This window comes from Zymoseptoria tritici, chromosome 5, assembly GCF_000219625.1.
Source record: "Zymoseptoria tritici IPO323 chromosome 5, whole genome shotgun sequence".
Lineage (NCBI taxonomy): Eukaryota > Fungi > Ascomycota > Dothideomycetes > Mycosphaerellales > Mycosphaerellaceae > Zymoseptoria > Zymoseptoria tritici.
In genome coordinates, this window is record NC_018214.1 from 142,247 (window position 1) to 157,454 (window position 15,208).

At 55.6% G+C, this 15,208-nt stretch overlaps 3 protein-coding genes across 3 annotated transcripts; 2 read left to right on the plus strand and 1 right to left on the minus strand.

Annotated features, from left to right (window-relative positions):
- Positions 1 to 1,843: 1,843 nt before the first annotated feature.
- MYCGRDRAFT_41426 (uncharacterized protein) lies at positions 1,844 to 7,219 on the minus strand (the record flags this gene model as incomplete). Its single annotated transcript, XM_003852731.1, has 2 exons — positions 1,844 to 5,498; positions 5,541 to 7,219. Coding segments are annotated over 2 exons (5,334 nt in total), but the record flags the coding sequence as incomplete, so codon positions are not given.
- Positions 7,220 to 8,001: 782 nt separating this feature from the next.
- On the plus strand, positions 8,002 to 9,849 carry MYCGRDRAFT_92948 (uncharacterized protein; the record flags this gene model as incomplete). Its single annotated transcript, XM_003851978.1, has 1 exon — positions 8,002 to 9,849. One exon carries the CDS (start codon positions 8,002 to 8,004, stop codon positions 9,847 to 9,849), a length of 1,848 nt encoding a protein of 615 aa, XP_003852026.1.
- Positions 9,850 to 11,205: 1,356 nt separating this feature from the next.
- Positions 11,206 to 14,969, plus strand: MYCGRDRAFT_92949 (uncharacterized protein; the record flags this gene model as incomplete). Its single annotated transcript, XM_003851979.1, has 5 exons — positions 11,206 to 11,208; positions 11,300 to 12,066; positions 12,182 to 12,243; positions 12,324 to 12,411; positions 12,476 to 14,969. 5 exons carry the CDS (start codon positions 11,206 to 11,208, stop codon positions 14,967 to 14,969), a joined length of 3,414 nt encoding a protein of 1,137 aa, XP_003852027.1.
- Between the last annotated feature and the right edge of the window lie 239 nt (positions 14,970 to 15,208).

Below are 15,208 nucleotides of genomic sequence, written 5' to 3' on the forward strand. Positions count from 1 at the left end.
GGTTGACGATCTCGGCGGACATGTCGGCGGTGAGAGGGCGGGCAGGTCGTCGACGAGGATGTGTGGTTGGTGGTTGTGGAGGTTGATGCAGCTACGCTCCTTTGGGCGGTGGAGAGGGATGGATTGGGGAAATGCTAGAAAAGGAAAGAAGGGACAACCGCTTGACTCGGAGGAGAAAGACCGCCAAGGCTCGGTTAGATGGTCCAATCAAGATGAGGCAGGTGGATTGTGGGGTCGGAGCTGGAGGCGGTTGCGAATTCGAGTGGGTGCGTGCGTCTTGGTGATGACGGGAGCGTCTGCGAAGATGTGGTGGTGAAGTCGACGTCGTCGGTGGATATGACAAAGACTCCTCAAAGGAGTGAGGCGCAGCAAGAACGGGAATCCCGGCGTGAGATTCGCAGGAATGTGGAGTGAGGCAGGTGTGGTGTGCGGCGTTGTGCAGCAAGAAGAGCGCAGACCGCAGCAGCAGCAGGCGCAAACGGCTCGTTCGGGCGAAGTGCGACGGGGCGTAAGGGAATGCGGAGAAGGAGATCTCTCAAGTGGAAAGCCCTCAAAGTGTGTCAGATGTCGGAGGGGGATATCGACGTCTTGAGGCCAGACGAGGCAATGGGCTAACTGCGTTGGTGGAGAGTTGGAGGAGGGTGAGAGAAAGGAGTTTAGGGCGGCAAGCCTCGTCTTTTTAAAAGAGGACAACGATCACCCCCACTCTAGCTCGGCCTTGGCACGGAGTGAGGTCCGCTCGGGGATATGTGCGAGCTCGTCCCGAAGTGGTCGTTTGCGCTGAAGCTGATACACTTCTTCCCGAACGTGTGCTACGATGCAGTAGAGCGAGCCGCGGGTCCGGATATTCGAAGCACACATCACAACAAGCCTACAATCACGACCTCACTCGTCCGGTCCGTCTATCCGTCTCCGGAACTACATGCTGCTTATCTGTCTGCTCCTTGCCATGCTTCCATAGGCTCCTGGTTTGAGAACAGAGATGCTCGTGCTCCGCGGCCTTGTGCTAAACGTTTCCACCTCCGTAGGCCCAGAGAAAGGCGGAATCGTAACGCCATGCTGAATGATGCTCAATGCAATACCCAACCCCATCCCTCATGCATGCCATACCATGCCATACCCAAAACGCCGCTTAATGCCTCCCTTCCCGATTCCCGTCTCTGACCATCCATCAACGCCCACCACCCGTCGGCCTCGGCTTCTTCGGAATAAACGGACTCGCCGCAGCCGGCCTCTTCAAGACCTTCTTCACCACCGTCGGCGGCGGCGGCGGCGCATTCGCATTCGGCGTCAGATCCCTCGACTTCTCCTTCTCCGATGCCATCCCACCGAGCTCATCAGCGGGAGTAGCGGACTTCGAGCCCGTGGTCGCGGTGGAGGTGCCCCGTGGAGGGTTGACCAAAGGCGTGCCAGCTCGTGAACCAGAAGCAGAAGCGTTCGCCGACATCGTAGCTGACTTCGAGACCGCGCGACTAGGCGCAGCTGATGATGCACCACCAGAAGTGGTAGCCGGGAAGAAGTCGTCGGTGTCGACGAAACCATCGTCCAGACCCGCGTCGGCCATTTCGACGTCTTCGCCTGCTTGGCCTGATTTGCTGGTCTTGTCCGCAGCCTTGGTCGCAGCAACGCGGTCCTGGTACCGGTAGCGCACGCCTTCCATGCGATCTTCCTCCATCCCATTATCATCAACATCACCCGCGCCATTTGCAGCAGCGCCGTTGTTCTTCACAGCAGCTCCGTTCTTCGCAGGCACGGGCGTCTTGCCCATCGTCTCATCATGATCGACCTCGCCAAGCACCTTCCCACCCTCCACCACCCTCGCGGGAAACTTCCCCGACCCCATCCTCAACATCCCCATCAAATCCCCCTTAACCATCGCCCCCTTCCTCTCCACATCCTCAATCAACAACCTCCAATACTGCCCTCTCGACAGACTCTCCGAATTCCCCAACACCCACAAACTACACTTCGCCCTCGTCAACCCCACATTCATGCGTCGAATATCCTGCAAGAACCCCACGCCACCTTTATCACTCGCCCTCACACAGCTGAAAATGATGATTTCAGCTTCACGACCCTGAAAGGCGTCCGTGGTGTTGAATTCGACTTTTTCGAGAATCTCCAAGCCGAATGCGGTGCTGAATTTCTTGCGAAGCAGTTCGAGTTGGGACTTGTAAGGGGTGATGATGCCGATGCGGTTGGAGAAGTCGTAGGTACTGCCGAAGTCAGTGGTCAGGCGAGAGTACAGCGCCATGGCGACTTCGACTTCGGCGTGGTTGACAAGGGAGAAACCTTTGGGCGCGGCGGAGTGCTGGCCTTTGACGTCGTAGAAGCGGTATGGTGCCAGCAAATTGGAAGCGTGCCAGGATTTCTTGCGGAGAGCGGCCATGTTGCTGCCGTCTTTGAGTTTGTGGTCGTAGAAGGTGGCGGAGGGGAATGCGGAGATGTCTGGGTGCATGCGGTATTGCGTGTCGAGCAGGTGGACTTCATTCGGGAAGTTGTTTTGCATGCGGACGAAGAGGGATTGTTCGTACTGGAAGCGGGCGGCTTCCTTGGAGAAGACAGTCGGAGGCAACTGCTTGGGATCACCGACCATGATGCACTTGACACAGCCGTACTTCAGTGGGATGAGCGACGACATTTCCACACACTGTGCTGCTTCATCGATGATGACCGTCTCGAACTCGATGTTGAGCGATTGGAACATGTCGTGACCAGAGCCGGACAGCGTTGCGCAGATGACATGCGCTTCGTCGAGAACAGCCTGCTGGGCCCTCTTGCGGTTGAGCTCCTGCTCGCGTCCGGCGGCAAGTTCTCGATCCTTGGTCTGATCGATGCGAGACCCGAGCTCGGCCTTGCGTCGTCGGACATGCCCAATGTTGTCGTCGAGCTTCTTCCGCTCGGACTCCTCCATCTTCTCGTTGGCGTTGCGCTGGGTGTACATCTCCTGCAATTGATGAGAGACCTGCTGGTGCTCCTTGAACAGCTCTGCAGTAGCCTTGCGCTTCTGCTCGTCCATCTGATTGCCACCAAGCTTCTTCTGCACCAGTTCCTCCATGGTGACGTCTCCGACCATCGCGTTGATACGTTCACTGCGACCGATACGCACGACGTTGATATCATGACTGCGTCCGTCCTTCGTTTTGACACCTTCCTTCAGACGCATGACAATCTCATCGACGGCTGCGTTACTCGGAGCACAGACGAGAAGCTTCTTCACCGCTCCATCAGCATTGGCATTCCCGTTTGGCATGGAGATCCTCGTCGCGCCTTTGTAAGCACTGCTCAAAGTATGCGTCAGCAGTCCGCCCACAATCGCCACGATCGTTTTTGTCTTTCCAGATCCCGGAGGACCCTGAATGAGCGAAAAGCCTTCATTTTCCAACGCAGCATTGATAGCTTCAGACTGCGCGCGATTGACGTCGTACACGTCCTGAAAGTTGGAGATCTGCTTCTCGCTGTACTCGATGCGCTGGGACGGTCTCGCGCGGACGATCTGATTGCACAGATCGTAGTACTGCAGCGCTTTGAGCGCACCGTACTCGCGCTCGAGAGGAGTGATGGACTGGACTTTGACGCCGTGAATGATGGTCTGTGGCGTGATCTGCGAGGCTAGAGATGAGCCGGGCGTGAATTGGTAGACGACTTGAAGCTGGCCCTTTTCCCGCTTGATGCGGTAGACTCGTGCGAGACAGTTGGGTGTTGTGGAGTCGCCGGCAGGACGGGGCGATTTCGAGAACAGGATGATGTCGCCTTCCATGATCTGCAAGTCGCGGTTCTCCTTCTGTCCGAGGACGCTGTTGATTTCGACGAATTGATCCACGTTGTTGCGATTTCCCACCTTGATCTCGTACGGCTTGGAATTGTCCTGAAGTCGTGACTGAACCAGACCCTGCCATGCTTCTAGCAAGAGGAGCGGCTCGAATGTTTGCTGGTAGGTGACCGGGTCGGAGAACGAGTCCGACACCTGCGAGAACTCGTGTGGGTTGCTTCCAGGTGGGTAGTCTCCTTGATGGAAGTAATCCCATCCAAGAATCATACGATGAAGAGATCCAAGATCTGGAGCCAGACGCGCTCGCATATCTCGCAGAGAGCGTGCTGTCCGCTTGATCTTCGTCGGGCCTTTCTTTGCCTCAGCCTTCAGCCCAATCGCACCAGTAAGGTCAAGGCCAGGTCGCTGCTGTTTCTTGATAGACGGACCGAAGAGATCGTCGTCAAGATCGTCACTATCGTCATCTTCGTCTTCGCTCTCATCTGAAGAGACCATAACGTTCTGACCCTTGACGGCATGGTCTTTACCAAAGTCGCCAAGACCAGCGACACCACTGCCAGCTCCCAAACCATTGGCTTTGGCAAGATTCGCGAGACGAGTGCGTTCAGCCTCAGCCTTTGCCGCCTTGCGCTTCTCAAGAAAGTCTTTTCCAATATTGGCTTTCTGAGCAGCCAGCTTGGCGGCGGCGTTCGGTCGTGCGGGTAGCTTCTTCGCAAGATCTGGCCTCTTCTCTTGCTTCGCCGCTGCGCTCTTCCACTGCTCGAGATCGATGGCATTCTTCGGCTTCTTGCCGTCCAAGGTCTTCTGCTTCTTCTCAAGCTTGATTTCCGGCTCGGCTGGTGCAAGTGCATGACCGATATGCTTCTCCAGCGCTTGCTGAAGCTCAGCTTTATGATTCGGTGTAAGCTTTGTTTTGACTCGCATGTCCTTCTCTGTGCTGAGGATGATGTCTTCGATGTACTTGAGCGACTCCGACGAGATCTTGAGGTCATTTTCTTGCAGTCGAACGAGCATGTTGGAGATCAAGCCGACTGCTTTCTCGATGAGATACTCATCTCGCAGGCGCAGCCATTTGGCAATGAACTTGAATGCCTTGCTTGGGAATTGCAACAAGGTCTTGCCCACCGGCATGCTCGACTTTTGCTTCCCGCCGTGCTCAAACGTGGCGGCAATGAGAGAATATTGGTGAAAGGCGAAGTCTGCAAAGTCCATAGTCTCTCGACAGAATTCCGACATGATGGCTTTGGGGAATCCAGCCGCGCTCCAAAGCTCGGTCTGTTCGAAGATCGTCTCCAAAGTCGTCCAAGTTTGAAACCAGAATTTCCTCAATGCGTCCAGATCTTGCTCGTCGGTGAATGCGCGCGAGCGGAGAATGCCGTCTTCACTGTCACACAGACTGCCGTAAATGTCTCGGATGAGCTTGAGGGCTGTAGGGCAAGGTCCAAAGACCTTTGCATCCGAGATCAGTTTCAAAGCGTGAGACACGGCTCCCAAGGCGGGCGCAAAGAAGGCCAATAGCAGATGTCGCAGACTTCCCCGTCGACCGTCCTCGCCAGACAGAGACTTCAACACACTGAGCGCCGACTGATGGACACGGTCGTCTCCGCTGAAGAGGAGAGCCATGAGTCCTCGAGCGCCGTCGAATTCTTGGAACAAGTCAGTCAGCTGCTCGGCACCGAAGGAATCTATCCGCTCCAGAAGTTCGATAGACACGATATTCAGCACTCTATCCAGCGCACTGTCCCATTTATCACAGATAGGCTTGAACTTGTGGTCGATATTGTTCTTGCCATCTTTGGCGGCGTTCGGCGGCATCATCTCCAAAGTCAAGATGCCTTGCACACCCGTGAGAATATGAATCACCAGGTGAGGTCGGCCCGGCTTGACATGGCGCGTGCTGAGATTCCACACATTCAGATTCGACTGGCTAATCTCGTGGTCAAGCTCTCTGTTTCTTAGGATGACACGGCGATCGCGAGCAAGGCTCTTGAGGTCGAGCGCGAGAATGTTCTCAACGACCTCCAAGTCGAGGCCCTGAGTGACGGTGAGTTGGAATTCCTCCTTGTGCTCAGTCTCGCTCAGTTCGTGCAAGATGTTGGCGATGTGGTCTTTGGACACCGCTTCGATGAGGTGCGCATACACCGGGCCACCGTCGACAGTTTCCGAGATGCGGCGAATGGCCTCAAGGATGGAGGTGAGACCTTTATGCCATGCCACGCTACTAGCCCAGTGGCTGTATTGGTCTCCTTGATAGTGAAGCATGAGTTGGTTAAGCATGGTTCGGAGTGGTGGGACCAAAATGCCGGGCTTGATGCTTCGAACGAAGCTGTCCACCCAAGCCATGATCGCGTTAATCTCAGCCACCGGATTGTGCATGCTCTCTGCGTTTCGTGTGAGGATTTGTTCGAGTCTCGGAGCTCTGCAGATATTCTCAATGACGTTCTGCGGATTGACGGCTCCCATGGCGGCCCAGAAGTCTTGTGGGCTGAGCTCGATGATGTTGACATACACGGCGATGAGATCCGAGAAGTGGTTGGCGTCGATTTGGAAATGATCGAGCGAGAGCGTGAGGAGGTTGCCGTTCATCTTGCGCAGGTTTTGTGCGACAAGAGTGGGCGTCAGCTTCGACACGATCAATTTGACTGCGCTCCAAAAGGTGGGCAGAAACTCCAACTCCAACGACACAACATGGACTCGATTCATCGCGGGCTCCAGAAATGGCCTGACGCTGTACTCGAACTCATTGGCGAGCATTGGCCGCTTGACTCTGCCGAAGTTGCGCGTTGCCCACGACAAGCGCATGGGGTTCTTAGAGAAGAGAAACGCCACCATGCCTGGAGCGATAGCTGGCAGTGTGAACTTCCTCTTTGACTGCGCCATTGCAAAAGGCCTGTCGAAGTATTGCTGAAGCGCCTCCTCATTGCGAAGAAAAGGCACCGACTGCAACGCCTCGAACATGGCGTACATTGCCTCATCTCCCGCAGAAGTGATCTTGCGTTGTTCTTCTGGCAATCCCACCAACGCCTCAGTCATGCTGTTCAACCCGGAGATGATCCTCGCCGCGTTCATATCATCATATTTTTTCAAGAAGCTCTGCACGTCTTCCTCGGGATAGTCCTCCTCCAAGCTTTGCCTCAAGCTTGTTCGTGATCGATGATATTCGCGGATGCAAATATCGCAGCGGGAAAGTTGTTTCGTCAGACACGCTGTCAGACTCTTTTGAAAGGCCACTGCGTCTGCGCCGTCGTAAGCCAGAATCTGCATCGCCAGCATCACCTTCTCTCGTCTCTGTGTCGCCTCTTCAATCTTCCCTTCTCGAACCACCCTGTCGCTGGGTGTCTCGCCGGTGTGGACATTGCAATGGTCTTCGTCGTAGTAGATGTTGAAGTCGTCGGACGTGCTTCGCGGACAGAACCAGTGAATGTCCTGATCGAGGGCGGTGAGTTCCCTGGGTTGTTCGTGATTAGCGGGAGATTTCTAGGACATTGACGGGCATGAACTCCTCACTGAATGGCCTTCACCAACACTTCTCCCATGATTGCAACGCGCCGGGCCAAGCGGGCCCGGCGTAATCACGTAGACTGGTTCTATGCCAGAGGGAGGTATCAATGGAAGAATGTCGAGGAGTGGATGCGCATGCGCTTAGTTGTGAGACAATGTGGAGAGACACAAGAGTGTTATCAGTCAGACCTCGAGGCCGCAGGTGGTAGTCGTGATCGGCGGTGAGGATGTTCGGTAAGAAGTGCTCTCATGAAAGTGGCGGATGTTCTGAGGTCGTGAGTGAGGTGGAAGATGTCGGTCTTCGAAGTGATGACGATGCGGAGGTGAACTGAGTTGAAAGTGATGGAAGGCCGTGATCACATGAAAGACTTGTCCCAACGCCAATCGCAATTCACCAGCTTGCAATGGAATGGGAAGCAGAAGAGCTTCGAGTTGGTCGAGTGTTTGACAGAAGTGCTTGCATCTGCACCTCATCTTTCAATGTCGTTAGATCCGCGATCTGGCCGACGCGACTGCACGCGAGCGCGACGGATGACGGACCGCGCCGAAAGTCTATCCCAGAGCTTCGTCACGGATATATTGCAAAGTGATCCGAATAACATACACGAATAGACAATACATCTTGAAGGGGAAAAAGTGAGGTTGGTACGAGGAAACAGTCGCATGAGCCTAAAATGCGCCATGTGATCAGCTAGCGAAAGACTTGGAAATGAAAGGTGCCCTTGAATATGTCCTCTGATCTGTTCGCCGCTTTTGGAGACCCGGTATCAGAACCCGTACAGAAACGGTCACAAGACACACCGGAAGAGGATCCATGGCAGTTCGATGGAGGAGAAGCACAATCATGGCAGGCTGGCACTGCAAGCAATGCAGGAAAGACGGCAAATGTTGAAGATGGAGAGCACATTGCCGAAGACGACGACGATGATTTCGGAGACTTCGAAGATGCCTCTGCTCCTACAGCACCAGCAGCAACGAAACATGCGCCCTCGACGGAGTCGAATCCTTGGTCTTTCGACTCTCAATCTATCTCAATATATCAGCCGACCACCAGATCGGAGCCTCCCCAAAAGCCAACACCTCCGAAGAAGTCATCTCTTCCATTCTCTCCCAAACCGCAAGTCCAGGAGAAGCCCTCAAAGATTGGCAAACACCCATTCGCCGACCACATGGACTTCCTCTTCTCCGGCGGAGACGACGAATACGACGCCGGCGAGGACGAGCTGAATGACCTAGCCACCAATCCCGAGGCCGCCATGGCATATTCGAAACGCATCATTGCCGAACAGGAGGCCAGATCGAATGGCGTGCCCAGCCCTACAACATACAGCAAACCGACGAAGCCTTTGCCATTCAAGCCGAAGAACGAAGCTGTTCCAGCGAAGAAGTCAATACCGCAACCTCAACCTCCACGGCCGCCTAATAAGCTCCGCAAGAAGTCGGGGTATGCGCCTGCGAAGGATCCGAATGTTCTTTTTGATGCTGAGGATGTTTCGTCGCAAGATGAGGATGATGAGGATGAGTTTGGAGAGTTTGAAGCGGGAACTGCAGACGTCCCACAGCCTGCCGCTGCTCCTTCGACCAAGCCTTTGGCATCAAAAGCTCAAGTACCTGGCATTGATCTCCTCGGTCTAGACGATTCATTTGCAAATGACACCACAATGGACGGCATGGCAAGTCCCGGTCAACAACGAGCTGCACCCGTCTTTGGGCGGGCACTCGACTCCCGGGCGTCTAAGCCCGTCGACTCTACAGCACCCACATCTGCTCCAGCGGAAGATACATGGGAAGACTTCGAAACCGCCGAACCAACCTACCCACCCCCAACCACCAATCCCACACCAAACCCAACCGCATCCTCACCTCCACCTCACCCATCCCAACCTCCTTCAAAACCCCTCCCCAAAACCCCTCCAACCACAATCCCCCCACCCTCAACCCTCCTCTCCCTCCTCCCCTCCCTCCTCAGCACCCTGCAAACCACCCTCCTAACCCCCCTCTCCCACCTCACCTCCAATCCCATCTCACGCTCCGCCCTCCTCTCCCACCCCTCCACCCTCATCTTCCTCCACACCCACCTCTCCCACCTCCTCGCCCTAGCCCACATCCTCGCCGGCCGCAAATTACGATGGAAGCGAGACAGTATCTTATCACAATCCCATCGCCTCGGCGCCGCAGGAGGCAAAGGAATGAAACTCGCCGGCGTCGACAAATCCATCCTCATCCGCGAAGATCGCGAGGCACTCGACGCCGTACAAACCTACCGCCCCATCGCATCCAAACTTCGAGCCGCGGTCGCATCCATCGTCAAAGATACCCCCTCTGCGACTGGGCTAGTGATACCGGAAATGTCGGAAACAATGCCAGTGAAGAGTCTAAGTGTGCAGGACGGCGGCTTGACAGGAGTGAGGGCATGTGCATTGTGTGGACTCAAGAGAGAGGAGAGGGTGGCGAAGTGTCATGATTCTGGGGTGGAGGATAGTTTTGGGGAGTGGTGGGTTGAAGGGGCGGAGATGCATGTTTGTTGTGCGAGGTTTTGGGTGGAGGTTGCGGAGGGGGGGTTGAGGGGACGGTGATGGGGGAATTTTTGACAGTGTGGCCTGATATCCGTTGAACACAGCACGACCTAAGGTATATGTAATAACTGTAGTCGTAATTGCACCGTATCGAAAGGACAATTGTGGTGCAACGAAGGAGGAGATCAACATTTCGAGCCAACCCTAACCCTAAGACGTCGATCACCGACCCTCGCACTTCAGTTCTCTCGCACTTCTTCTTCTTTCCTCACCACCATCTTCCCCTCCGTGCCCACTGCCTGCAACTCGCACCTCTCACAGGCCTGGATGTCGCCGTCCAAGCTGTATCACGAAAATCTCATCACTCCACTGCGCGGTCGTGCCAGGTCCACTACTGTGCCTCCCTCCTGCACGCCCAGCGCTCAAACCCTGTCGGTTTCAGTTTGGACCTGCAGTGCGACCTCACACGCTGCTCGAGAGATTTGATTTGAGATACAGCATCAGGTCTCCAGCTCGGTCTGGATCTGATCATTCTGCGAAGAGTTTGCTTGAATTTCTGGAGTCCGGACGAATTCCTGGACTCTGGTCTCTCCAGGACGAGATCGACTTCCGCCGACCAAGCTTTTGTGGAGCTTCCCACCCACCACGTCTATTTCGACCAGAGGAACGGCGCACCATTATTACATGCGGTGTGACGGACGTATTGCGAACGTGAACTAGCTGCAGCAGGCGTACCATCAACCTCAGCCAAGCGATGCCAATGGACGACGCAGCCCTGTCCTCTTTCTTCCGATCCTAGCGCCTGAACATCTGCCGTGTCGCTGGGCTGGGCGTCGTGGTCGGCGATGGAAGAATAGAAGCTCTTCTTGACCGCTCTTGCGCCAGCTTTGGGCTACCTGTGTGGCAGACGAAGCATTGATCTTGAGCCCAGCTTGGACCACGAGATACTGGATGTGTGGGTACGCTTCTCTCTTTTCTGTGCTGTGTGTGTTCATGTTCATGTATGTGTCTATGTTGTGCTCGTACCATTCACTTTCCGTGCACTGTCGTGCGCTCTATCCTTTCCGCACTACTTGGCTGCATCTCTTCGTTCTATTTTCCTTCTCTTCGTTTCCACGCAATCTATCTCCTCCGACACTCTCGTCCATTCCGTCATCACCCCAGTCCAACCTCCGGGTCTGCTTCAAACCCACCACGAAACACGATCGACAAGCGGACCCCACACACCTTCTGTACAGAACCCATGCTCGCTCAGCAAACAGGACCCGACTCGAAATCAGGCGGAATGGAAATATAGTGGTTCCCCACCGCAGTACCGTACCTCCCTCCGGCCCTCCGCGTGATTGAAGCAAGCAATCAGCACCACGCACCACAAATTCCATCTTCCGACGTACAGTGTCATTGTCTGCCACCCGCATGGTGCGTCGCCGCACCCCGGCTGGCCACGCACGATCACACGAGTCCTTCTGACAATCATCTCATCCTCGTGTGTACTGTATGTGAAATGCAGTCTCCCGCGTTGGCGCAGCACGGTCGGAAGCCCTCTCGACCAAGCTTCACCAACCATACGCCTCGTGCGTGGGAATTGAGGGCCCTCAACCCTTCGATGTTTCCCGCCTCCGGCGAAGACATGTCCGAGTCTGATAGAGGGCGATCGTATACCACATCCACCTTCGCTTCCACCTCCGCCATGGGTCAGCGTTCTTCTACTACGTCTCCCACCTCCGGCACTCTTGACCACGACGACCATCGCCGTCACCACCAACACAACGAGAGAATCGTGAGGCAGCATTCCATCCACCAATCCGTCGAGGACAACAGCACCACCAGCCCCTACATGCTCGTCACTCTCTCGCGGTCGGAAGACTCCTGGTCAATGCTTTCCGACAGCACGAACCCTCCAACGTATTCAACCCTCTACACCGGCGGCATTTCTCGCCGACCAAATCTCGAACCTCGCCCAAACCCACCCAACACAACAACCAGAATGATCACCCAAACAAGTCACCTCCGCCTCCCACGGAACAACGACTCTCGCGAACTGGCCTTTTTCTTACGTACAACAGGACCCAGTATTCCCCGCCAAGTTCCCAACCACCCGGAACCGCCTCGGGTGTATTCTCATCTTCGCCCACCGAGAAGAGCGGTCAGCGTTCCGAAGAGCGCGCTCAAGTTTTTGAAGTTGCGAGGTGGCGGTGGATCCCAGCAGGGTCGAGGAGGTGCTTTGCCGCCGATGCAGAAGCGGGTTGTAACCGAGGTGCAGGCGGAGGAAGAGAGGTGCGTCCTTTCTTTTTTTTGTTGACGTTTTGTGGTTCCGAGGAAATGTGACCTGTCGCTTTTTGATCGGCTTTGAGGTGAAAACTTTGGAACTTTCCACTGACTGTTGTTTTAGATTGTGCCCGCGCGATGAAGGTGGCTTGCTAAGTTCGGTGCAGCAGAAAGTTTCTTCGACAGGTGAGTTACTCCGTCGTACCTCATCGTCTACGTCGTCGCTTGATCGTTATACATATTCACCAATGCTAATCATGGTGCAGGCACGCCGTACCTGGAGCTTCGAGCACCGATCAGTCAACGCCGCATCGGCACCGAGAAGGAAGAGAAGAAGCAAGAGGATATACTGAGGTACGTGTGTCGATGTCATAATCTGTGGAGTAGCCGGCACAGCACCAACATCCTACCAATCTAGTCCCGAAGTCTTGGAGTCTCGAGTCTCGGTCCGCTTTCACGACGAACTCAACGGAAGCGATGTACTGAGCAGCTGGCTATCCACGCTCAATTTACAACACACCACACCGCAGAGTAGCAGCCAGAAACAGCTGTCACATACCAGCAGTGAGACTCCGCCGAAAGCGACGACATACGAAGAAGTGGCCCACCGACTGGCACGACAATGTCCTACACCGATTCGCCCTGCTGCATCTGAACCTCCTTCACCAATACCTGAGTCGGCGGTGTCCATGTCAGAGTCGTATAGAAGTGCATTCGATCAAGAGACTGAGACGGAGTCGTCTGAGACTACACGAGCACCACTGCCACATCCCGCATATCGAAAGCGTCTCACCATCTCGCTACCAGACGAGGAGTTCCCAGTCAAGCATCCCACATACGACAAAGACGTTGAGATCCGCCATCCATTCCCTCGACGTATGGGAAGCCATCCCGTTCTCTCGCAAAGAGCGTCGCACATCACTCCTAGCATGTACCAACGTGACGTCTCTGACAGTCCTGGTCCACCTCCGCCAAAGTCTCCCCTTCGTCTCAGACACGACCATCGTACCATTGACGGTACGTTGAACAGGAACACTACGACGACTTCCAACGGTCGAGCGACTCCAACACCACGAATGGCTCCGAGCATCAAGTCCGTCAGCGACTTCCACTTCGACGTCGACCCTATCCGAGCTACTGTTACAACCGAATGCACAGGTCCGATATCACGTCACAAGTCGAGAAACGGAGAAGTATTGCAGGGCTACCCTTCTCTTCGAAGAGGCAGTAAATCCGAACGAGCTGTGGAGAGACTTCGTGCTCGGAAGTTGCGTGAGCGACCGACCTTGAACGTTCGGACGATCGACTCGGTAGTCAACAGCTCGCCGTCCGACATCCATATCAGCAACGCTAACGCTCGCCATCGACTGCGCAAGACGAGACCTCAGATACAGATACCTTCTTCCTCATACACTCCACCTTCACGCCAGACTTCCATGTCCTCGAATGGCACTTCTCGATGGGAGCAGCGGATCGCTCACTCTTCCAAAATCCCAGTATCTCCTGTTCCATCTCTCGCGAGTATTCCCTCCTTCACGCACCAAGAGGAAGGTGCAGAGAGGTTGTCAACTTCAATCCGACGAGAATCAGGCTACACACCCATCTCACCCTCCGCCTGCTCTGAAGCAGCCACCCTCCACCCACCACGAGAATCCCACACCACCTTCCGACAGAGCACCTCAACTCAACGCTCCCACTCCCTCCGCATGAGTCGAAGCCCAAGAATGTGTCTCGCCGAACAAGTCCCCTTCTCGAAAGTCCGACCAACTCACTACGCTCCCCGTCCCCGATCCGCCAGCATGGGCAGAAAACCCGGCAAGCGAGCCCGCAACTCCTCCTCAAACGACTCCCGAAGCCTGAAACAACAAGAAGACAAACTCCCCCGCCAGCACCCCATTCTATCAGCAGGAGACTCCTGGCCAGACCTCTCCGTCGCCTCTCCACCCCCGCCTCCAATCCCCGACTTCATGCCTCCTCCACCGACCCGAGCTCTCCCACCCACACCACCTGCATCAGGAAGCGAACGTCTCGCCAATACATCCAAGCGTAGACCCTCCCCCAGCGTCACCTCTTCACCCACCACAAACGGAGCCATCCGAACATCCTCCTCATCATCATCAATCCCCTACCGTCCTCGCACCTCCGAGGAAATCATAAGCAGACTCCCCCAACAAAACGTCGGCACTTCTTTCAGCTCGCACACTTCCTCCCGCGTCCCCGCTGTGGCTGCAGATCAAGAAAAAGAAGTCGTCGTCGACAACACCGTCGCCCGGCTCAGCACACCGGCTCCATCCCGCGCGACGGCACGATTCAACGCCCGGCTCGAAGCGCTGGAGAAACAGAATGCTCTCCTCTCCGCGGCATTGGTCGCCGTTTTACGTACGAATGGGGACTTGAACGCCGCCGTCTCACCAGGCGATGCAGTCCCGGGAGCTGTTCAAAGCGGCGTCTCTCCAATCGGTGCAGATGGTCCCGCCGAGATGCCCTTGCCTAGCAGACCATCAAGGGACGCAGAGCCTTGGAACCAGAAGTCCCCAGCCATGGCACCACCACAACCCACCCGCCCCAGCGCCGACTCGAATCGACAGAAACCTCCCGTCCCTCGGAAAGACATCCCCACAGGAACGACCGACTTAACCCTCGTCCAAACCAGCACCGGCAAAATCGTCAACCTAGGAGCAGGAGGGGGAGGCACGAAAATGATGGCCTGGCAAGCTCGAGTCGCGAAGAGGAGTGGGGGGCTGCCGCCGGCGGGTGGGGGAGGGGTTGGGAGTGGTGGGGAGGGGAGGGCGAGTGGTGGGGAGGGGAGGGGGGGTCGGGAGAGTAGGGAGAGTGCGAGGAGTGGGGGGAGTGTACAGAGTGGGAGTTTGGGGGCGTTGGATATGTATTTGAGTACGAGGAGGGGTGGATGATGGGGATGGAGTATGAGGGGGATAGGGGGAAGGAGTGTGGGGATGAGGGGGTTAGGGGGAAGGAGTGTGGGGATGAGGGGATGACGGGGATAGGGGTGAGGGGGAGAGGGGGGAAGGGGGTGATGATATCGCACGGCCGTTTTTGACGATGGGATGTTCATGGATAATAGATAATTTCGGCATACATATATGGTATATTCGTCAAGAGTCAATCCTAACACCGCAGGTACAGACTTTCA